The sequence below is a fragment of the Chelon labrosus genome (assembly GCF_963514085.1).
Source record: "Chelon labrosus genome assembly, chromosome: 3".
Lineage (NCBI taxonomy): Eukaryota > Metazoa > Chordata > Actinopteri > Mugiliformes > Mugilidae > Chelon > Chelon labrosus.
In genome coordinates this window covers 25,738,823-25,764,227 of record NC_140339.1, presented here as the reverse complement: position 1 = coordinate 25,764,227, position 25,405 = coordinate 25,738,823, and the positions used below count along the sequence as shown (strand labels likewise).

The 25,405-nt window shown below is 40.6% G+C and overlaps 1 protein-coding gene across 1 annotated transcript in view; it reads left to right on the top strand.

Moving 5' to 3' along the window:
- pde3b (phosphodiesterase 3B) overlaps positions 1-25,405 on the top strand; it is a 43,450-nt gene that overhangs the window by 13,652 nt on the left and 4,393 nt on the right. Inside the window, exons 2-13 of the mRNA XM_084574901.1 lie at positions 17,170-17,220; positions 17,985-18,233; positions 18,576-18,742; positions 19,925-20,025; positions 20,126-20,357; positions 20,487-20,581; positions 21,058-21,221; positions 21,901-22,035; positions 22,480-22,591; positions 22,792-22,905; positions 23,494-23,693; positions 25,125-25,328. Coding sequence (XP_084431027.1) covers positions 17,170-17,220; positions 17,985-18,233; positions 18,576-18,742; positions 19,925-20,025; positions 20,126-20,357; positions 20,487-20,581; positions 21,058-21,221; positions 21,901-22,035; positions 22,480-22,591; positions 22,792-22,905; positions 23,494-23,693; positions 25,125-25,328 — 1,824 coding nt within the window. The remainder of the gene's footprint in view (positions 1-17,169; positions 17,221-17,984; positions 18,234-18,575; positions 18,743-19,924; positions 20,026-20,125; positions 20,358-20,486; positions 20,582-21,057; positions 21,222-21,900; positions 22,036-22,479; positions 22,592-22,791; positions 22,906-23,493; positions 23,694-25,124; positions 25,329-25,405) is intronic.

Genomic DNA, 25,405 nt, shown 5'->3' with positions numbered 1-25,405 from the left:
CAGCATTCCAGTATTTATGCCATGTGCCTTCATGTCTCAGGAGATATAGGTAGCTCTCGCCAAGCTCTAAGTTTATAGTTACACATGTAAAATGCTGATGTCTGGTGGCTCCACCATGTGATGACCCACACACTGCCTGCAGTGCCTGCTGAGTCTGCTCCTGATCCCTGATGGGATATTGAGGTGACGATAATTGACACTGCTCACTCTAAAAAACCATGGTTCCTGTCTGGTAATTCCGTGTTTATACTTCAGACTGCGTGATGCATTTGTAAAGAATCAAAAAGACTCTCTATATATGCTATATAACCTGAATTTATTTCCTCATACATGTCAGCTTTTTTTCCTGGAAACTTCCTGCGGGGGAAAAATAAATAAACATTACATCCTTCTACTGGTCATACCTGACCCAAGGAAGCTTTGCAACAACTCTGTAGGTATTTCCTTGTCATTTGTTTTTATTTCATGTTATTTCCTTATTACTGCAATTTCGCTGTACTTGTTATAGTGACAATAAAGTCCATTCATTCATTCATTCATTACATTTGCCATATTTTAAGGCGGTTAGAGGAACCTTTAAGGTCAAAAACAAGAAAGTGCCTTCCTGTTCCACGATACAATGTGTCTGAAATCAGAACTATCATCTCTACTGTCAAAAGCAAGGCCTCTTGGTCAACAGGTCAGTAACACAGTCTCTGAATAGGAAAGTCCTGATCATCATGTTTTTGTTGGTTTTTTTTTGCCCCCAAACCAGTCCTAATTGAGTTTGGTTTGTCCGTGTTTTTTTTTTTGTTGTTGTTGTTTTTTTTGTGTGTGTGTGTGTGTGTGTGCATGTTTTTGTAAATAAAATTTGCCTTATTTTCCATTTTATAACACAACAGTAGCGCCTTCTTCATTTTTAAAAAAAATAAGTACAGTAAAGAATGTAAAAACAAATAAATATAAAGAATATAGCTTAGCTTAAACCTTTACACAATTAAATCAAAATTCTGCTTAAAAACCAGCATTAAAACAGCATAACACTGCACAATACAAATCTCTTTCTCAGTTCTGTGAAGTATGTCCAGGCAGCAGACATGTAAGGTCACATTCTTTTATCATTTGGTCTTGGTTTACAGCAGCCGTAAAACAATACAAAACATGGAGCTTGGCTTAGCGCCCATCCCATCCAATCCTTTTTAAAATGCCCTGATCTGCCCCGATACCGATCAGGACATCCCCACAGCGGAGTCAGCCCAGGTAATCATGGGCATCTGGTGGGCAGCAAGCAAAAACAATGACTATTTTCTGCAAGGAAAAATTCATTATGGCACAACATTTATTTTTGGTTCTCAAACTGCTCATGGCATTGCACTTTCCTGAGCATTGAGCTTACTTTTCCCAAAGCAAGTTGACAAGTATTAGTTCCTAACAGTCTTTCTGGTGCATTTTGTTTATTTTTGAAATGGGCAGTGCTGTCTCTGGCGAATATATTTGTTGAATGCACCACTAGCCAATGATAAATATCTACAAATAAATTAAATATCCTGTGCTCAGTTGTTGAGAAAGGAATCATGTGAGTCACCCTTCCATTAATAAAGGTCATACTCAAATATTTTCCCTGGAATGCCTTTGTACTAAATGTCAGAATATTTAAATTCGAATAACGTTGATGACATTATTTTTAAAGGCAACACAGAAAATGTTTTTCACTTTCTTGTTGTGGGCTTTTGGCATAGCTTTTACAGAACAATGTTTGCCACTGCCAGTCACTGGTTGGAGATATAACATATTAATAAATGTCTGTTATCCTTTCTTAAATAGGAGACAGTGTTTTTTTTTTTAATCCCTGCAATTTTTTTCTAGGACACATTTTTTTGTTTGTTTTCTGTCATTCTTGAGCTCAGCTGGTCCTCCTCATGTTTCTCTTTTGATTCAAAAAAACGTGTTGCCTCACTCGCATGCTATTTTTCTCTTTTTTTCTGTTGCTCCAGTGGCAGCCTCCCCATGGTCGTCACGGGGGGCATACAAGCCTCATGACGCAGTGACTGTCACTTCATTATGTGTGTGCTAAACTCTGGGGACTTCACAATGTGAAATACCGAAACGCCCCACCCTTGTATGAAGCCGTGGTGGATTATTGTCGTGCTCTCGGACGTTGCAACAGAAGCCCTTTTTGTGGCCTGTAGATTTAGCCCATGACCTTTCGCAGTGTTGGGAGGGATCAGATGCGATCCTTCAAGTTTTCAGTTGATAGACGTTTGCTTGTTTGGCCATGCAAAGGAATTGGATTGTTTCACACTGAACGGTTCGACTTTGGCTTTTAGTGTTGTGTCATTTACAGAGATGTATGAAATCTTGATATTCAAAAGGTCTAAATGTATGTGGCAGGAGAATGAGCTTGAGCTTGCTAGCATACCCCGAAGAGGTCTGTGATAGGGCTCCTAGCTTAATGACAGGAGAGGATGAGTCTTAATCAACGCATGACACAACTTATGACCATATATCGCCCTCTGTTTCACCAGTAAAACGATGGATAGCGAAGAGAGACCACAGTGTGTTGTGTCTCTAAAAATGTTAGCCTTTAAAAGTTTGAAACGTTAATTTTGTTAATTGTACGTTAATTGGAGACAGCACATCCAGAGCATGAGGACAAGCCATTTGATTTTTTAAAACAGAAAAGACTCAAAGCTGTTGTGTACAAAAGAATCGCTTGATAACAGCTGCATCTGTGTATTCAAATGCTCAAATCACCTTATATATAAAGTTGCCTATAGAGTTGCTCAGTGTAAAAAAAATGCTCACTATAACGGAATTAGTACTTCCGTCTGCTATCGACATGGTCTCAGCAATGCTTGATCGCATCTATGATACGCTCTTCTTAATGACAAGTTACACGAAAGCCACTGCTTTGCTCTGCAGATGCATGAAGCGACTGGCCGCAACAAAGACTGTTTACTGATAACATATGTCAGACACGTATGTCCGTGTCAAACTAGGAGTTTGTCTGTCCATACAGTGGGGCTGGTGATGCCTGGACGGACAACTTGAGAATCTGAGAGGGCGTCTACCTGTCACTCAAAGCGCCTTGGGCCCTAATTATATAATTTGTAAACCGTAATATAATTTAAATGGTTGAGTTCGATGAAATTTATTATCCCTACAGAGTTATCGTGAATAGGGAAATTAGCTATTGAAGGTAAAATTTGTACCAGGCTATAAACCTGGTTTATTTGTGCTGGGCATTTAACATGATGGTCTATTTGGATTCACCCACTTTTGGAGACAGCCTTGAAGTGTTCGTTTGAGCCACTGGAGTTTTTTTGCACTTCCAAGTTGTCTTAATATTTCAGCTCTGGAGGTTGCACCATGGATATAATTTATAATGTATACAAAACTACAACAACAAAAAGAGTAGTTACGCTTACAGCATATTTTTTTTTTCTACATTGTCTCCATATTTGACGGCTCTATATTTGACGGAGAAATGGTCTAAGTCAATCGATGTAGGGTACAGTTTCTGTACCTACATTTTGTGTGCCTCACGACAATTTTTTTATACGTGCATGTACACAGGCATACATTTGGTTCAGCTTCTGCTGTTAAAAGGGCTAATTAGTGCATAAAACTGCTCAAACTAGGCAAAATACTGTGAAAATTATCCCAAGATACTGTCCTAAAAGAGCCTAAAATGTCCTGTAGAATTGACTCCTCCCCTAATTTAAATGTGTATTGATGAACGCAGCTTTCAGTGTTTTTAGCAAATATTATGCAGCCCTTAAAAATAATACCTAGTTATAATTTGCAGACCTGGGTGCATTTAGAAAAGCACATGTATGAGCCCTGTATGACGCTGACCTTTACCTCTGTGATCCAGCCCAGGCCTTCAAACCACGATCAACAATCAGGAAGAGCACGCTGAAACATGTCCTTTGTTTCTATGGAGCACCAAAACAACCTCTCACTACAAATTTTCCAAGAAGAGTGAACAGAATTTGGTTAAATTACTCTCATACAATGTACAACCATTGAGTTATTTAAGTGCGTTCTCAAATGGCAACAGCTAGAACGTTGAAGTGCTTCAGAGTGGCCCATCCTGTGTTGATTTTGACTTTTGACTCGATATGTATACAACTTCGAGGTTCTGAAGCTCTTTTTTTTTTTTTTTTAATTCAACTCCCTGCCACCATCGCTGAGAGTGTCATATGCAGAGGAGAAATGAGAAGCTGCTTGAAGCCAGTGTTGATCACTTGCTTGTAAATGATTTACTTAACCACTGTTGTGGTCTCTTCTCTCTCTGTTCCTTCTGCCTGTCTCACTCTCTCTACTTCCCCGTGAACTCCTCCTACCACGGCTCCGCTCTGATTGATGGCGTTTGTGTTCACATGCTTGTTATTGGCCAGAGCTCCGGGGCTCAGGCGTTAGGTTGTGTTTATGAGAGGAGCCTGCACTGATTCCATGATAAAACCAGATGTTCCCTTACAAGGCTTCGAGCCTCCCTCATCTAGCTCTCATGTCCATATCAGGTATAACCTTCCTGTTGTACTCGGGCCTCCCAGCCTCCAAACTATAGCTTGTCCTTTGTCTCCACAGTGGTCAAAATAGGTTGTGTGTGTAGGCCATGCATCAGATGTTTGCTTTTTGATAGACTGAAATAGTTTAAATTAGAATATTCCCAGATTAAGGACCAATTCTTGTCTGCATAAAAACATAATTTCCGTGTTTGTTCTCACATTTAATAAGTTTGGAAGCACTGGGAGCTTGGCATTTATGCTTGATAAATTACAAGTGCTAAAGTGAGAAACCATTCTCATAAATTACTAAAGTTATCAGTTTGATGGAAAACCTTTAGGTAAGTGGTAAATGGTCCTAGCTGTTTTTTAATAAAGGCCCAAATTGAGATGCAACTGTTCCAACCAGTAGCGATGCATGGATGGGTTCTCTCACCGTCGCATGAATCACCCACACAAACAGATTGTTTTTCTAAGAATTAGACAACCACACCTAAACACCAACGTTATTTGTCAGTGGCATGTATTTATGTGTGATGAGCTAAGGTAAGTTGATTTTAAAAACACAATTTAAATAAACACTTGAAGTAAAAAAAAAAAAAAATTTAATCTAAAATTATTAATGCCTGCTAATTCCTGCCTGACAACAAAGTCATGTTATAGAACATAATAAGCAAATATTTTCCTCATTATAGATGTAATCTATTATTTCACCATACACTATTAGTCAGAATTATTAACTGCAGTGCCCGTCGATGTACAGTAACTGTGGTCTGCACATCTCTACCCAGGATTGGAACATACATACAGTGAAATGTCATTCACTGCTGCACCATGTAACATGAAGGTCCATCAGATGTCAAAATCTAAGGAGGTTACAATACCACAAGGCAGAATTTTACAAAGTTACCACAGTGGCATCATTCAGTGTTTTGACGATTGTGACGCACGCACTGAAACTACGTTGTTCACATTACAAAGTTAGCTACCTGGAATGTGAACTTGATTTTCTAATTTACTCTATGACACTGCATTGCTGTGAAAGATTTAGAGTTTCAAGGGTTTGGGAAGTGAAAAAAAAGCAAAACAAAACAGGCAGTCAGTCAGAGCTCTGCACAATCTCAGAGGCCTGCCAGTACTCGGCCCTCTCCATTTCTTTTGCTCTTTACAATTTTTGTTTTATGCTTCTATGCTGAATGGTTGTAAAGAAGGATTGTAAATTAATTCATATAAAATATACAAACAAGTACAAAGTTTATATTGTATCTCTATGTGTGCAGGATGTTGGATTCTTGGCTTGAACAGAGCAGCCTGGGTGCACTAACAGGAAAGCACTGCCACTGAGATTACCTTTGTCCCCTGGCATAAATGGAGTTTTTGATAGTACTAACTTGGAATCGCTTGTTGTAAAACAAACCTACGGACTGACAGGACAATAAATAGAAGGAAATGCAGCTAGAGGAATGGTAAAGGTCCTTATTGCACCTTAATAAACTGATTATTTTATCTTTGACATAAAACTGTTGACGGTCTGATTGCACATTCTAAAGTCTGTTGTCCTTTTAATAACACTAGGTAAACCTGGGATATTTTTATGAACCTGCAGATCAGCAAATCAATGTCAGCAGAAAGGACTTTGAGAAGTACTATTCAGAGTATTTACACTTGGGCTCTCTGCCACTGCTCTCTAAAGGTCATACATGCCTATATTCTTGCCAATCTCTTGTGATAGCAATGAATTGCTGTGTTCCAGGTCAACAGAAAATTTAAGCTCAGATAAAATGTAACCTGCATACATAGCCTGCACTGCAGAGTGCCTTCAGCTATTTATAGGTGCGTGATTTACTGAGTGGTTTCCAGTAAATGTGGGGCCAAAGTCACGCATGGATTAAATCCCTTTACGTGGAATATGTTGTGTTGTGTAAAATTGTCATCCCGAGACCTGTAAAATGTCACACTCCTTTTCTCTCATCTTGAAGTTAGTTTGGACGCAGTCGCCAACCTAACTGAGCTTTAAGTTTTTACTCAAATCACCTTTTGCAAGCTGAACTTTGTCAATAAATATAATACAAATATTTAAAATATGTAGACTGCGCACTGACAAACTCTTCGTGCAGCAGTTATAGTGATGAATTACACTCTCTGACTAGCAGTTGTGAATGTGAGGGACACAGTTTTAAACACCACATCCAAACAGTCCACAGTAATTGTGACCTATCTTCTCGCTGTTTATACAGTTACATGTGTAAAATCCTCTTGTGTTTTGTTTGACAGTGGAATTTGAAAGAAAAGGGAAACAAACTTTCATCTGTTTTTATTTTTATGGTTTTGCAGGTCTTAAAACACAACCAGCGATGTGCAGGCGTTATTTTGCCTGCTGAGTTTTGGTGTTGGGTACAGTCAAAGAGTTACGGGCCATTTGAGCATGAAACATACCATTGTGGGAAAAAGTTCATCATTGACGTACTAAGGTTGACCTTACTCATATTGTGGCATTTATGTTGTTCCTGCATGTTGTGTTTGTCATTATGCAAGCTGCACTCTGTCTGGCAGACAGCCATCTGAAGAAACGTCATGTGTGAGTCAATGCTAAGAACTACACCGAGATTTCCTCTCATTAAGCTCCAAATTCTTTGCCAATAGAGTGCACCTTCATCTCTGGTTCTTTGAAATCTTAAGGATGTCAGTTTGCTATTTTTTCAGTCTATGAGAGGTTACCAAGTGCTATTAAACAAGTGGTATTAAACACATATTTCACAACTTAACTGAAAATATACACTGTGTACTGTATATATACCCCTTATATTTGCCCCAAAAAGCAACATTTTTTAACTTAAATGGATTTTAGTGGACGACTGAATCAAATAATAGACACAGACATGAATACTGTAAACTCCGGCTCTTTTAATGTCTGGAAAAATGGTAGAAAAAGAAAGAAAATATCCCTGTCCAAAACTGAACAGACAAAGTTAAAGTGCCATTTTAAGTACTTAAGTACTTTTTCAGAACGGTATTGACTTTAAATGGTAAAAAAAAACAACAATTGTTTGGGCTGCCGACACGTCTTGTCTGTACTCAGACCAGGACTGCTAGCGCTAACAGCTCCGGCAGTTTCGGTGCTCACTGGAACATGATTTGCATTTAGATGGCACTGTAGGGTTGAATTGCTTGTGTGGTATGCAAACTCTTTTTTTGCACAATTTGCACAAAGCCCCACTTTTATCAAGGCTTCCATCAGGTAGTTTTTTAAAAAAAAAAAAGTTTTTAATTAATTAATCGTAATTACCGTTTTAAAGTACCAGTCAAAAGTTTGGACACAAGCTTTTGATTTAATGGTTTTTCTTTATTTTCATGACTATTTACATTGTAGATTTTCACTGACGACATCAAAACTATGAATGAACACAAATGGAATTATGTAGTAAACAAAAAAGGGTGAAATAACTCCAAATATGATTCATATTTAAGAGTCCTCAAAGTAGCCACCCTTTGCTTTGTTGAAAGCGCTGCAAACCTTTGGACTTCTCTCAGTGAGCTTCATGATGTAGTCACCTGAAATGGTTTTCAAAAACTTTGAATGTGTCAACTGGGACTGCCCCAGGAAAGGAAGACCAAGAGTCACCTCTGCTACTGAGGATAAGTTCATCCGAGTCACCAGCCTCAGAAATCGCAAGTTAACAGCACCTCAGATTAGAGCCCAGATCAATGGCACACAGAGTTCTAGTAACAGACACACCTCTACATCAACTGTTCAGAGGAGACTGCGCCAATCAGGCCTTTATGGTCAGATAGCTTCTAGAAAACCACTACTAAGGATAGGCAACAAACAGAAGAGATTTGTTTGGGCCAAAAAACACAAGGAATGGACATTTGACCAGTGGAACTCTGCTTTGGTCTGAGTACAAATTTGAGATCTTTGGTTCCAGCCGCTGTGTGGTTAGAACCGGATGGTCTCTGCATGCATGGTTCCAACCGTGAGGCATGGAGGAGGAGGTGCGATGGTGTGGGGGTGCTTTGCTGGTGACACTGTTGGGGATTTATTCAAAATTGAAGGCACACTGAACCAGCATGGCTACCACAGCATCCTGCAGCGACATGTTATCCCATCCGGTTTGCATTTAGTTGGACCATCATTTATTTTTCAACAGGACAATGACCTCAAACACACCTCCAGGCTGTGTAAGGGCTGTTTGACCAAGAGGGAGAGTGATGGAGTGCTGCACCAGATGACCTGGCCTCTACAGTCACCTGACCTAAACCCAATCGAGATGATTTGGGATGAGATAGACCGCAGAGTGAAGGCAAAAGGGCCAACAAGTGCTCAGCATCTCTGGGAACTCCTTCAAGATTGTTGGAAAACCTTTTCATGTGACTACCTCATGAAGCTCATCAAGAGAATGCCAAGAGTGTGCAAAGCAGTAATCAAAGCAAAGGGTGGCTATTTTGAAGAATTTAAAATATGAATCATATTATATAATTTAGGTTGGCTACCTGGTAAATGTATGTCTATGTTTTTCATGTAAACTATTTTTTCTTCACTGTTATCAAACCTGCTCCATGTTACATATGAAGGTCCATCAGATGTCAAAATCTAAGGAGGTTACAATACCACAAGGCAGAATTTTACAAAGTTAAGTTACCACAGTGGCATCATTCAGTGTTTTGACGATTGTGATGCACGCACTGCAACTACGTTGTTCACGTTACAAAGTTGGCTACCTGGAATGTGAACTTGATTTTCTAATTTACTCTATGATACTGCATTGCTGAACAGTAAATATATTTCACATTACTAAATTTAAGTTAAAATTTCTCCGATAAACAAGAATTCAAAAAAGAATATTCTGGGGACTCACAGAGTGGCCGCTAACATTTCCGCCTTTCCACACTAACCACACCCATTCCAGTTTCTGGCCAATCACAGAATAGTTGCCGGACAACAGAAGGTGCTGGCAGTCTTGTTATTATTGTTCCTTAGTCTTGTAGCTTGTTTTGTGTGTTGATCTTTAAAGCAGTTTCTGCAAGACTGTCCGCCAAAACAGATAAAATGCTGTATTGTCAATGAGTGAAAGTGCCTAGAATAAGATTAAGTGAAATGAATAGATAATAAATGGCTTATTTCTTGTGCGGCGGTATTGTATCAACAAACCAGACACAAAGCGACTTCCTGCATCTCTTTTTAGAGAATGCAGACATGATCTTAGGATACAGTAAATCCAACAAAGTGGAAAGTCTGCTGGGACCCTTGAGTATCCTCCACCACTTTCTTTTGAAATGAGGACACACCTGCAGCCTGTAGCTTGAGTGATTTCTGCACTTGCCTCCCCTTCTTTAGTCCTCAGTGTGTTTTACTGTAGGTCTTCTGTAGTTCTTTTGCTTCTACAACTAAAGCAGATGCAGCCTTTTATGCCTCTGTGCCTTTTTCATCCTTATTCAGCCAGTGGGGCACTGGCGAACTTTTAGCACTAAAAGCAGTTCCATTCATAACAAATGGGACAAAAGGGCCCATTTCTCAGCCCAATTCCACAAGTTCCTTCAGTATTTGGAGTTACAATCTCCAAATACAATCTACAAAATTGAAATGTCACAACAATCAGTGCCACGCGCCTCGGCTTGTCCACTCTCTAGGCCTTGACAAAATAATAATATTGGCAATTAGCACCATCCAACTTGGCATGAACAATTTTTTTCTACTTACCACCCTATCTGTCTCTGCTAGCGTCGTGATTGGTCCATCTGCTTTTTTTTTTGGGATGCAGACAGCAACTACTATCTTGATTATTTCAAGGAAATTAGTGGGTGTGTGTCTGTAGGCTGCGGGCTGCATGTCTACTGACTCATCTTAACAAACCGTCATAGTAAAACCACATGCAATGCCCCTGAGATACGAGAGGAGAGACGTGTGTTGGCTACTCATTCTGCAGAAGCAAGCTACGACCAAAAGTGAGTCTCAGGAAAGTGAGAGGTTTAAGCCAGAGAGGCTCAGATTTTGGATTCATGTTGCAGCTGATCAGTCATTTCACCTATATAGTATAAAGCCTCATTATGCTGCCTTGCATTTTATAATTAAATAACAGATAATATACCACCTGCTTACAGCCATCTACATCTAACAGCACCGAAAATCCTTAATTCGGACTTTGTTCGAAAAAGTGCTTAGAAACCCAGAAGGTCGCCCATTTAAATGACAGCATGCTGCCATAGAATACCTAGAATGCACTAAATTTGACATTAACACTGTTAATTTAAAAAGGTAGTACACTTACTGTACATCAAAGCTAAAAAAAAAAAAAAGATTTCTGACCAAACATCTGCTCAACAGGGTTTTATGTACAAATGTATAAATAATCACTGTTGCCTGTTGCTCTTAATTACACTGCGGGCCAGTAGGGTCACATGAAATGTCATCTGTAACTTGTCAGGGAAACAAGAGCATAATGCTCAGAGAACAACAAAATGAGAGACAAAGAGATATTGTCATCTTATCTTGCATTGTGACAAGGGTCATGTAAATGTTCAAAGCTTTCTATATGACCATATATCTCTTGCGTGTTATTGGTTCATTTAACAGATTGGTGATAAGCAGTCAGTCTCCATGTAATGTTGCATGATGCTAGGATATAAAGCGGAAGCATAAGAGTTTCCTCCATTTTCTAGAAATTTCATTTCACACTGTGCATAAGTGGCTCACAGCAATCCTATAAAATAATGACAACTCACCAGCAAATTATGTAAAATATTTTAGACATGCAACCATCTGGATGGTTTAATGAAAGATATAGTGCATGTCTGTACCAGATAAATGGATCAGCTGTCAGCTGAGCAAAATGCCCACATTTATACGCAAATGTCCTCTTTATTCTTTAACATTAAAATAAGACATGGGTCAGTTTATTTTAGTCACACCAGTTTCTTTTCTGCTGGCCATTTCTACCTTGTTACTCTCCTCCAGCATGTGAGGACATGGTGTCAAGTAACCTAATGCTATGCAAATAGGGCTTTAGGTCAGCTAATCTTATGGTATCATATAACATGCAACACTTGTAGCTGGTGATACTACCACGTAGCAGGTACTACTACAGTGCAGCAAGGTTGCTAAAGGACCCTTTTGGGTCAGTCTTCAGTATGGATTTTTAAAACTTAATGGATAAATGTGGAGGATAGAGGTGAATCTGTCAGCATGAATGTAATGCGTCATTATGTTTTTATGAGCATATAATCTCCTTTAACTACAATTTATTGTATTTTTGTTAGCTTAGAATGAGCCCTTTATATCTAAGTAGTTATTGGACCCTCTTCCACAGAGACGGCCATGCTGCACTGCCTTGTTCCTAAAGTAGCTCAGAAAGGACAAACCAAACACCAGCTCCAGAGAGGGCCTAATCATGTTTTTGCATTACAGTAAAGTGACAAGGAAATGGGCCGCTAAGGAAGGCACATTCAGTGGGTTGCAATCTGTAACCTCACCACTAGATGCCACTAAATCCTAAACACTAGTCCTTTAAGTTCTGACTCACATTAACGGGCAAACAGCTGATTTCACTCGCAGTTCAATTTATCGATTTAGAAAATAATGAAAGCACAAGTACATAGACAGTGTACTGCTATCCCAGCATAAAGAGTGGGGTCGGAAATGTTTTCCGAACAAACAGTAACCGTAAACTGTAAAGGAACCTTTCATACGTGGAGTCTGTCTCTAACCAACCGTTGGTCAAATTACTCCTTTATAGTTGTGCACTTCGGAACAACACAAACAAGTTACGAGCTATATAACAGACGTTAATGTGATCATGGTACAAAATGTAAAATGGGTAATCTCAGAGCATGTTGAATGAATGGTTTATTGGCCTCAAAGACTACATGGAGGTACAACTGACATGTTTGTAAAAGAGGTTATCTAATGGAAATCATTATTTATTTTTAACTTTATTGAATTAGCTCATATGTCGACTTTTTGCAGACAGATGAATGTCATTACTTAAAAATAAGTTTACAATCTTAACTCCATTTGTTAATACTAAACCCTTAACAGTTGCCTCTGGGGAGAAGCTACGAAGTCATAAAACTCCCTTTCAGATTTATGCAGTGTAAATGATCCCATAGTGGCAAACATGATAGCATGTAAAACACTGCGTACATGTTTAACGGTAGTGTAGTTTTACTTAATGAAAGTATTTGGTGTATGCCATTTCATTCCATTGTTGACTTCTTACTTCTTCTTCTTGTGATTGTTTACCGGATGTTTTTTTATGAAAATTCAGTGACGACATGTGCTCAAATGAAACATCTCTATTCCGTTCTGTTAAACTGGTAAACTAACACCAGTTGCTGACAAGTACGGCAGATCAGGCCCAGAAATACCCTGAATGCAATGTGACATGACATCAATTCCAAAGCCTATTTCATGCTCTTCATTAGCTGGAGTGTCTCCCCATTGAGCACATGCTGGCTTCTATAAATACCCAGAAAATGTTCCACTGTGAAAATCTTGAATATCATTTAAAGAGTGTCACTATGTCTGTGTAAAATTAACACAATATGTGCATTCTGGTGTAGTTTGTATAACTAGTACTACCACTAAAAAATACCACTTCTTACACTTGACACAGTGAGTGGCATTTCAGGAAAAGAACACTCGTTGAATGCTTTTGCATAAGATGCTTGTTTAAAAGTAGCAGTAGCCAACGGTGGGTCAGCAAGACTAACAAGACCTCAGACCTGTAACTTGTTCAAACTTTTGGTAGTTAAAACATGTAAACAGTTTAAGTAACATTTAACTATTTATTACTGTTTATAGCAAGATACTGCCCTGGAAGTGTTTGCTTTATTAATTCACTTAACAGGTGCAGAAAAGGTCAAACACAGCAGAGTAAAAAGAAACTGATCCTCTAGTTCTTAGAAAAATACTCCAGACACTCCTCATGACACTTACAGATGCTTGCTTGTGCAGGGCAGACGCTGAACAACACCAGGTCCAGTGAAGTGGTAGATGAGTGTGAAAGAGAGGGATGACATTTTGAACGAGCTCCTTTCCCTAGTCAAAGAATTTTCCATGGTCCTGCCAGGTTGCCCTGACGACACAGGTGACAGCCATTGGCTGCCATCTGTAGTGCCCTGAGTTTTCCTGTTGATCTGTGGGCTGCTGCCGCAACACAGATGCAAAAAGATTTTTTACAAGCCCTTGGACCTGTAGATTGTCAGGCTGGTTCCATTGACAGGAAGTCCTCTATCTCTTGCCACCTTCCATGGGCAACTGCTTAGATCAGTTAGAAAATCCATTAGCATGATAGCATTCTAATTCCTCTAGTACAGAAGTAGTACAGAATAGTATGTATTATATTATGTCCATTTTCTGTGTTTTTAAATGTAGGATACATCTTTGCTGTTAGTCTTTTAGGGTCAAAAGTTCAGAGACTGTTTTTTTTTTTTTTATCCCGGTCTGCTCCTTCCTTCGCCAGCCTTGGCAGTGTGCAACATAAAGGCACAGCTCTGTCTGCTCTGTTCAAGCTGTACTCAGCGAACAGGACATGCAACCACGCGCTCTGCAGACCTCTCCTCTGCTCAGCTCTTTTTCCCCCGAAACAGTCTGAGCCAGCCTGTGCTTTAGTGCCCTCTCTCCATATCATCGTTTCTTCCCCTGCGTGTCTTGAAAGCCAGGGCCCAGTTCTCATTATCAGCGTGTGCATGTGCAGAGGGGCTGCTGACGCTGTGTGTCGCTGCAGACTGACGTCAGCAGTGGCCTGCTCCTCTACATACAAATGCCCTGCCCGCCAGCCTGCCATTGATACCTTTTCTCTGCTCCCCCACACTCTTATTAGCATGTTTTTATCAGTTTTAGCACCTCTCACACCACTGAGCCGAGCTAATATGACACGCAGGTGTAACTAACTGGCGGTCTAATAGCTTACACAAGTTTACTGTGTCCTGTTCGGAAATATTTACAACCTGTCTCCCTATAACTAATTGTAAGGAATTATTTTCATGTTTACTATTTTTGTGCATGTGCATTTAAGTGCATATTTTGTGTGCAAGTGCGCATACTGTATACACGTTATATATTGCGATTTCTCCTCATGCATGTGGATGCACACATAGTTTTACACAGATACACAGGATATGATGAGCTGTGTAGTCTGTGTCTGTGTTTAAAAATAGACTGAAATTTAACAAGATGTAAGACGAGTTGTCAAATTTATGTATAATGACCGGCTGCAAACATGTCCCCACAAAACAGGGCTAGTTTAGTTTGGGTGTACAGCATGATTTATATATCATGTATTTTCATACTGTACTTGAGGAAAAGGAGCACTTGATTTGTATTTAATTTACAATTTAACCATTTTTAAATGGAGCTGAATTCAAATATAAGTATCTCCAAAGGCGTCTCTTTCACACCTAAATTTCTTAGAGGTGAGACTATACCGCTTTGCTTTCTGTCTACGTAGATGCATGTATACAGGCGTTTGCCCTCATACTGTGTTTTCATAACATCACTAAAAATAAATTCCTCTGTTCACTGACAGATTTAATCTTTTCAAAATGACCTCACTGTAAATAATTTCTATCTCGGCACAAGCTTTAATAGGGTTGGTGCGCTAATTCAGATAGCTTTTCCTGTTTCTGTGTTGTTTAGAGTCGATGGAGAGTCCGCGTCACTATTCATGGCGCACAAAGGTAAAGCGAGGGTCATAATGTAATGGTGAGGTGCTGGAGCTGGTCCGTACACACACTGTAGACATTTGAGTGTCACTGGGTGTCAAAAGTGCACACGGTATCTAATTGTATCTTGCCTTCTTTTTTTTTATGTTCTCTGTCCTTTACTCCTCATCCCTCCTTTAATGGCATCCTCTCCTTCAGTTTTTACCCGTCTCGCTATCTGTTTCAACCCTTCTGCTTCTCTCTGTAAACAAGCAGAAGGCCAACAACTCTATCCTCTGGCCGTCTCCCGCCATCTCGTTGCCATGGTGTATGGAGCATTGTTTGCTGGCCTCTATGTCAGGTTGCCATGGCAGGGCTTATTTGCCATATTAAATGTTTGGCAGCATTGTACAGATGCTGATGACAAACACCCAACATCTCACTTTGATCAATGAAACGGTTGCTGATTAGAGGGGATGAAATGGACCCACTGATCCATAACCATAGTTATAGATTTCATGCACTGTCTGCATAAAACAAAACAATAATATTACAGATGGGAAAAGCATGGCGTAAAAACGTTTATATGTTTAGTTTTTGCATTTCGAATGTGGGACTTTAGTCGTAACATATTGTGTAATCCTAATTGGATTAAAAAAATTTAAATCCTACTTACTGCTGTTGAAAAATCACATGTTGTCTTTGTAAACAGTAACACACAATTTAAAACTTCATGTTGCTAAATATGACCAAATAATTTGATGTGCGTTGTTTATTCCTGACAGTGTGCTGAGGTGCTTCTCATACATGAAGCTTAGTCCTCAGTGTCTCTCCCTCTTGTGGTGTGGGGTGAGACTACATGACGCCGCTGTGAATATTAGTGTTTTACATGTTGTACAGACACCCATCAGCCACAACATTAAAGCCACTGACAGGTGAAGTCATTGACCATCTTGTGACAATTCAGTGTTCTGCTGGGAAACTTCTGGACCTGGCATTCATTCGTGTGGATGTTACTTAGACATGTACCACCCACCTAGACCAGACCAGGCACCCGCACCCCATAGCAATGACACTCCTTGATGGCGGGAGCCGTCCCCAGCAGGATGCAGCCTGACACAGGCACACACACAAAAACAGTTTAGGAACAACTAAAAAAAACAAAACATGAAGAACAGCACAAGGTGTTGAGCTGGCCTCCAAATTCACTAGATCCCAAACTGATACAGGGGCCCCTCCCCCCAACCCATAGGACCCAAAGGCCCCCACTTACAACATTCTGTTCCCAGACACCACAGGATACCCTCGAAAGGTACATGTCCATTCCTGATGAGTCAGTTTTGGAAGCACAATATTAGGAAGGTGGTCATAATGTTATACCTGATTGGTGTATATACTTTTTTTCAAAAGCATTTGAGGCAGAAAAAAATAACTGTTTACATTCAAAAGCATAATTGAACTGAAAACCCTAGTTGATGGCTGTCTTAACTTACTCATTTCCGTTTTGCGAGTTATGTTTATACCTGACAGAGAGGTTATTTCAAGTCCAACAAAATACCGTTACACAATCTATGCCAACTTTGTCTGTACTGTGCTGCAGAGTGTTAGAGCTCCTGTGTGGTTACCAGCAGATAGCATGGAAATGCTGCCGATTGACGTAGTTGCAACCCGATAAGATCTCACAGCTCCATTGTAGACGCACCACGGTGGTTTTAGTGGTTTGCTTTTCTTCTTTTGCTTTCGGTGAAAGGCCCCAGTCTGCTGCCGCTTGGGCTGTGTGCATTAGCATACCTGTAGTAGACAAGTGCATCATGTGGTGCAGGAAATCCTTAATGTAAACTGTTACTCCACTGTGTGTTTAGATAACTGGCGGAATAGACTAGCAGAAGCTCTGTCGTTCTGACCCGCCAGCGCCCTCACTGAAACGTCTGCTTCAAGTAGAACTCTCTCTGTGTCGATACATTTCATATCCTCTATTGCACAAAAACGCACAAACAATACATCAGTGGAATTTGACTGACAGTTCTTTTGTGTTTTTCAGATGATCTTATGGGACTGGGATCTGAAACACTGGTACAAACCACAGTATCAGGTCAGTACTATGTTTATTTCAGCTCACATGCCTTTTGGGGGGTTGTCCTCATACAGTAATCTTCAGATAGAGTGGGGTCTGTAGTCCACCAAAAGAAGAGGCCTAAAGTCACCTTTAGGACATTCAGTTCTTTCCCTCACTTTTTTTTTGTTAGGCAAAATACACATTGTGTAAAGACTTGCATACAATGACCTTGGAATCGTTGTCATGCCACATTTTTATCAGACTCAGACATTCTACGTCTTGTTTGAACTATTTGTGTAATCTATGAAAGAATTTAGCTCCCACAGACCAAAAGTCATTATTTGTGCATGTTAAACGGACCTACCCCTGCCAGACCCCTTTTTCTTATGAAACATACTCTGTGATAGGCTGCTCTTAAAATGTATGGGGTTTCACTTTAGATATTGTCAAATCACTTAGCTTCTCATGTAGGATTTAGGTATAGTGTATTTTCCTCCTACCACAGTGGAGCTTTTGTCACTGTCTTGTTGTGTAAGAGGCTAGAGGAAGAGGAGAGTGATGAGGAAACAATGTAGAGGAATACTGTGGGAAAGGAAGTAAAAAATGGGATTCCTAAAAGATGCCATCACTACTACCACAGTACCACTGTCCCCCAATAGGTTTGCCTGTCCTTGGCTAGTAGACAACACAAGTCATAAGCTTTTAACAAACGGTTCCCACAAACATATAGAAAACAAATAATGTCCAGCACTAAAGGTTCCTTTTGCTTCTCTGCTCCTTTGTACTTGTTCACGTTGCAGGGGGCCGTGAGCGGCAACGGTGTGGATCTTTCCGTCATCAACGAGGCCAGGAATCTGGTGTCAGACCTGCTGATGGATTCGTCTCTGTCTCCACACACCATCTCATCTCTGCGCAGCATCTCCAGTCTCATGGGGACGTTTTCTGGCTCATGCCGCCCCAGGGTCAATCCCTTCACCCCCTTCCCTGGTTTCTACTCCTGCGATGAGGTGGAGGACTCTGTGGAGAGGAGCGACAGGAAAACAATTAAGGTGCGCACAAGTTTTATCACTGCAACGAACTGGATACTGATAACTACCAGCGGTTTGTCTTGGGAAAAGGAGCAGTGTTTTGAATATGATTTATTTGTGCTCTTCAGGTATCATAATGCTGTGTATCAGTTTCTAAGCTTAGGAAAAGATGCTGTGCCCTGCGTTGACCCACATTCAAATGTGTTGATCATGTGACCCTGTATTTTTGTTGTGCTGTAGCCTTTGGATACAGTGCCATAGTCGGCTGCACATAACTTGTAGGTGTGATAATGTTTGTGTAACAGCATCCTTAGTTTGTGTATAAAACATATATTTATACTGGAGATTTCTATTACCAATCAGGGTTTGAGCAGCAGAAACAGCCTGCCCACCCCTCAGCCCAGGCGAAGCTCAACCTCCTCCGCCTCCTCCTCCACCACCACCTCCGCACTCCCTCCTCTTGACTCCGCCTCTTCCCGCTGGGAGCGTAACAGTGGCAAGAGACCCCACCCTGACCTCAACTTGACCAGGTAACAACACAAACTGTATCAACACAAACACAAGTGTCCGCTCCCAGAAACACAGAGTATCTTCAGTGTTTTTAACACACGTCATCTGGGCTGTACTTTAACCTGAACCTACCTAGTTTTAGATCACATTAAGGGCTCTTGTTGCAGGATGTAAATAATATAACTATTCCGGTTTTTGGGCACAATGAAAAGGCTAGAGAAGCCAGATTTAACTTACAGCTGTGAATATTGTTTATTTTTTATTTACCTCTATTCTTTTTTCATCCCTCCTTGCAAAACTGACTTATATTGCTCAAGAAAAATGAGCTGGGCAACAACTGTTAGCATATGTCTGATCTGATGCAATAAGATATCATTTAAAGCAAAATAACGTTACCCTTACTTAAAGCACTGTAATGCATGGCCATACTGCTGTCTCTCATCTAACTGTCGAGGACGTATGTTTATATTTTAAACCCTGAGCAGTTGCTTGCACTTTTGGTCTGCTTTGCTGTGGTTTGACGCTGTTTGTTACTGAGAAGCACAAGACACCCAACCCTCAATTCCTGCCTCGTGGGACAAACCATCATTAGCTGAGAAACAAAGAAGATGTAAACATATATAACATTTAAACATGCCCTTTAGTTTGTTTTCTTAGCTGCCTGCAAACCACAAACAAGTATAGGGAGAAATTGGGTTTTATCATTTCCTGTCATTGCGTTTGCACCGACTTCAAAAACGCAAAATAAATTTAAGCTTGTACAGTTACTGTCTCTTTTTGGAGTAAAAACTGAGATGAAGATCCACATTTTACAAAATCACAGAATTACATGCATGAAATGGAAAAGCACCACTATGATGAGTAATTTGAAATTTCATTGTATCATGCATGCAATGACAATAAAGGCTTTTTTATTTCTATTTCTATTTCTGTTTCTGCTGTTTGGGTTGTAGTGCCTATACAGTATGTCTCCACAGGATGGCAGGAGAGGACTAGATACAATATAGTGGCTGATGAGCTTCTTTGAGTTTAAGATCATCATGTTGTTTTTGTTATAATGTAACCTTGCACTGTAGGGCTGTGTTCTCCAGATAAGGCAAAATATATGATAGAGATGGCATTTAGTTGCAATGCAGAAAGTTTGGGAAGAGTTAAAAAGTCTCTTTGCAGCTTGATTTGAACATGTGTGTTTTGTCCCCCAGCTCAGGTTTATCAAATGGGCCCAATGCTAACCTGCTCACCATTCCCAAACAGAGATCTTCCTCTGTTACCCTCACATACCACGCAGGGCCCAGAAGAGCAGGTAAGACTTACTATATCTTTTGGTTAATTGTTCATGTTCTGGCTCAGTATTGTTCACTTCTTTTTTTTTTTTCTTCCTGTATTCCCTCCATCATCTCCAGGAACATCTCCCAGCCTGAGCCCAGTCACTTCACCAACCCACAGTCCCCCCGCAGTAGGTACAGGTTCCTCATCATCCCTTGTCACTCGGTCGCCTGTGGAGTTCCCAGACACGGCTGACTTCCTGACAAAGCCCAGCGTCAATCTGAACCTGCACAAGCCCCTGAACTACACAATCAGCTCACCCGATTTTCAGCAGGCTTTCCGCAGCTCTGCTTTCCCTCTCTGCACCAGGTGAGACCCGCAGTATTGGACTGGCACGCTGCTATGACTCATTTTATCCAGTATTTCATGTAAAGGGCTGTAACAGTAAATGCAAATGATGCGCTGCAGTTGACTGTGGTCGTTGTCTGTGCGTTGTAGCTGTGGACGTCAGATGCTCAAGGGAGTTTCCAGCAGTGATACAGGAGGGGACTCTCATCAACCATTTACCAGCGAGGCTCAACGTAGACGCTCAGGTACATTTGACAGTGCAATGTTATTATGGCAGTCCCGACCAGCAGCTTGTGGTTTTGAAATAGAAACACTTAATGCTGCCCTCTGCTGGACTCAAATTATAATACACTCAGGCAAACACGCTGCTCGTCCATCTTTTCCCTGTCTTGTGTTATAGTTCTGGGATTGTATCATTTAAAGTAAAATTAGCAAATGTAAATTTGTTGTATCACTACAATCATACAGTGAAACATATATTTATATCCTGTATATGTATAGTTGCAGCATTTGTCCATGGTTATCTCACTATTATCACACTTTTCTCACCACATTAACCACATTAGCTGCTGTGTCTGCTAAATGTCCTTGGTTTCTTTTTATGGGTCCAATTTATAACACCTATCTGTTCAAAACAAAACTAAAATAAAGCAAAATACACAGTCTTCACTGTTGACATTTTGGGTGACTTATCATTGTGCTTGCATGTGTGTGTGCACAGCTGGTGAAGGGCTGGAGTACGCAGGGGAGCCTCTGATCAGGGAGGAGAGTGCAGAGATGGACGCATCTGGAGACGAGAGGCCAGATGCTGGAGGAAACCAGGGGCTGTCGGAGGAGGAGAAGGAGAAGAGCTCGAGCAAAGACCAGCAGACTCAGGAATCAGAGGTGTGCTTTATCTAACAATATGATTATCTAATGCAGCACAGCGGACGGAGCAGGTATTCCATTTGGGATGTTATTTGTTCTCACCACTCCCATTAGCGTCACCAAGCACAGCTATGCTTCAGACATTTAGTTCATGGTTTTGTCAGGAAAGGCTTGTAGTCAGTGAGCATGTAGAGATTTAGTTTTATTCATGAACACTTAGACATGTGGTTGCTTTGAGAGATTAACCAACAGCCTGTAAATGTAATTGTGTAGATGTCAGGTTTTGGGTTCGAAGCTGTCGTCCCATTTGAAAAAAAAGCTCCTGTCTATATGAGTCACACTGAAATCAGTTGATTGTGGTCATTGGTCTGTATGCTTATTTTACATCATAGATAGTGTATGTGATTATTGTCAGTTCTTTGTGTAATGTGCATTTCACATGTTAAAGAGTAACTGAAGTGGTACTATATTGGGACAGTCAGTTAACATGGCACAGGCAAATATCTGATGAAACTCTCAGCAGTCTAGTTGTGTAATAAACGTATCTCTGGTATTGCATTCCTATTTTTTTCTGTTCATTATGAGTCCGATCAGTGGTATGTTAGCAGAATGCTAAGAGTACTCTTTGATGAAAATGATGTCATTACAACTAGCCTATCTGCGCTAATCTGACATCCCGTGCTTTTGCTGTCTCCAGGGTGAGCAGGAGTTCAGGTTAGATCCTGTGCTGGAGGAACACGAGGCTCTCATGGAGAGGATGAACACCTGGAACTTCCAGATCTTTGACCTGGTGGACAGAACAGGAGGGAAGACCGGACGAATCCTCAGCTACGTCAGTACAACCACCAGAAACCCACCATCTCCTGTAGCTGTAGTTTTTAAGCTTTTAAATGTCTCAAGGAAAGCCGGAAGTTAATTCCAAATTTTAGAATTTGATTTGAAGCCATTTTAAGTTTAAATTGCATTTGCACATGTCACAATTTATTATGAATTTTAATAACTTCTCTCTCTAATTATCCTGAAAGGTGTTAGTTAGAATTATGAAAACCATATACAAGTGCATATATTAATAATAGCCAGTCAGCTCTGCAGCCGCAGTACAGTTTCTGAAGGTTCCAAAGATATGTTCGAGACAGACACGCCTCACTCTAAATAAAAACACTTTACTCTCACTTTACTATAGGGGCAAATAATGTTCCTTTTTTCAGCTTGAACATGCACTTGAACTGTGAACTTCTTGCATGCATATTGATGAAGTTTGTTTATTTTTCTGCAGGTAACCTACACCCTTTTCCAGGATATGTGTCTGTTTGAAATCTTTAAGATTCCTGTGAGGGAGTTCATGACATACTTCTGTGCTCTGGAAAATGGCTATAGAGACATTCCCTGTGAGTATTACACTGTGTAGTGTTCAAGAAAGGCTTCCATTTTTATGTGTTAACCAAGTATGGCCATGTGTATTACTGGATCAGTGAAGTAGCTACTTGTGTGGCAAGGCTAAAATCTAGGTTTTAGTTAGCTATAAATTTGATCTGGTCTACAAGGTGAAACAGATTTAATCTAAACTGTTACGGTTAAAAACACACAGATCATAACCGGGTCCATGCTACTGATGTGCTCCACGCTGTTTGGTACCTGACCACTCGACCAATCCCTGGGTTCCAGCAGATCCACAGTGAGCATGTGACAGGAAGTGACACAGGTAAACACCAGTGATTCATACGCTCATTATGGTATGTTCACACTACCAGCAACAAAAGCCACAATACCTGAGTCGCCATTGGACTTAAGCAGTGACATCAACAGGGTTGTGTGGAAAACACATACAGGTGATTGGTTGATGCCTCGCTTCGTCAGTGGAGCGTCCAGCGGTCGTTGGACGAGAGGCGAGGTATACCCTGGACAGGTCGCCAAATGGCACTTATAGAAGTACTACTTGTTAAAGAAATCTTGACATCACCAAACCAGTAATTCTGACGTCTTTTGTTTGTCTTTTATGAATTGTAAGATTTGCTGTACATATCAAAGATAGTTCAAGTGCAGAGATTCCCAGGGCCTGTCTCTGCTAATGATATTTTAGCTCTGTTAGACTGATATCTCCCACTGAGCCTGCCGTACCAACTGTCAGTAGATAAGAGGGGATGGAGGGAAGGAGGGAGAAAAGGGCAGTGATATGAAAAAGTAGTGTAAAACAGAAGTAGAAAAGCTGTAATGGTAAGCTGATTTGATTGGATGGGTGACCTCATTTTTTAATCTCTGACATTCATCCATCTTGTTTGTTATGTTCCAGATTCAGATAGTGGAATCTCTCCAGGCAGGATATCCTACGCCTCCTCCAAGAGCTCTTCAATTTCAGATGACAGCTATGGCTGCCTGGCCTGGAACATCCCTGCCCTGGAGCTCATGGCTCTTTATGTAGCAGCTGCAATGCACGACTACGACCATCCCGGTCGCACAAATGCCTTTCTAGTAGCCACTAATGCACCTCAGGTAACCCGCAGCGAGCACTGGCCCTTAAAGCTGTTGCAGATTAAATGGTCAAACTTGATAGCATAAACACACTTGTGTTTACAGAATCAGAGGATCTAGTGTTCAAAATAAGGGTTTATGCAAAATGACATTTTAACACAACTACTGAAATGGTATGCTGAAGACTAAACTTCAGCGGCCAACCTGAACCTTTTCTTTCATTTGTGAATATTTTGGAACATGGTGGCTTATCGCAGTTTCCCAATCTGTAATAAACCAGATCCTCCATGGATCTACTAAAATAATATTAAATACTGGATCCTGGATGTGTTGCGGGGGACGCTGTTTATGCTTTTACTTTAAGTTTTCTGCTCAGAACTGAAGGTCATTTGCAACAGGTTGCAACCTGCCTTCTAACAGGAATTTATTTTTCTTTGAAGACCAACAGCCCAAGAGCAAATATCAACACTGACGCCTTGGCCCGAGACGAGTTCTGTGTATACACACGGAATCACATGGCTGCGTTTTTACAGCAGTGACTTTCTGACTGCTGATGGATACTGTCTCTCATTCTACCTGAAGACAGAACAATTGTCTCTAGACATAAATAGTCATTTTTTTCACCAATGCACTAAAATTCAATTGCACATGCATATTGGTTTTGCACGTACGCATACCTCATTGTCTCATCTGCTGCCTTGCGTTGAAGTTGTGGTTTGTCCTGGCGCATCATGTCTCCAATTTTACAGTCACAGCTTTTTTACCCGCCTTGTAACATGAATGCATCTTTTTTCCCAACTGATGCAAATTCACAGGACAGGACAATCATTATATGAGCATTATATGAGTATCAAAGTATTGGTGACTCAAACAGAGGTTCTATATACTGTAAGATTAGCATCTCGCCACATGGCCAGTTAAATGCAGTATGCTCCTTTACTGTAGTCAGCTATTCTAATGAGAGATGAAATGGTTAACCACTTGCCCCACTTCAAATATTGTAGTTTCACAACATGTCCAATAATAGCACTCACACTGTCTGGGTTTTGTCCTCGGAAAGTGCGTTAAAAGAAAGGAGAGGGAACCCTGAACCTATTGATTGCTAATGATGTTGACTATCACCATGTCTGTTAAAAAGATCAGGATCAGGATTGCTTCTTGGTATCTAACATCCCTTTAACAGCTTTTAGCATGTTTATCCATCCCAACTACATGTGTGACTGTTACATTTGTGTTTTCATAACCAGAACCTTGTGTCTTTTTATCTCATTTATTGAGTGCTTGCTATTTTTACATCCAGTACAAGTTGTGTAACTCGTACACAGACGCATTATGTAAGCAAATGTCTTGCTAACATTTTAGAGGAAATTGTAGGAATCTTCCTAATGCGGTCTCTCTCTCTCTGTCTCTCACTCTCTCCGTCTCTGTTGTTGTCTCTGCTGTGCTGTGCAGGCGGTGCTGTACAATGACCGCTCAGTGCTTGAGAACCACCACGCTGCATCCGCCTGGAGCCTCTACCTGTCCCAGCCAGAGTTCAACTTCTTGGTCAACCTGGATCACGTGGAATTCAAGCGATTTCGCTTCCTTGTCATCGAGGCTATACTGGCCACAGACCTCAAGAAGCACTTTGACTTCCTGGCTGAGTTCAATGCCAAGGTCTGAGATGAAGATTTGTTGATTCTTTCAATTCTATCAAAGAAATTCAGAGGATACTTCTTTTAAAAAATAGTCGA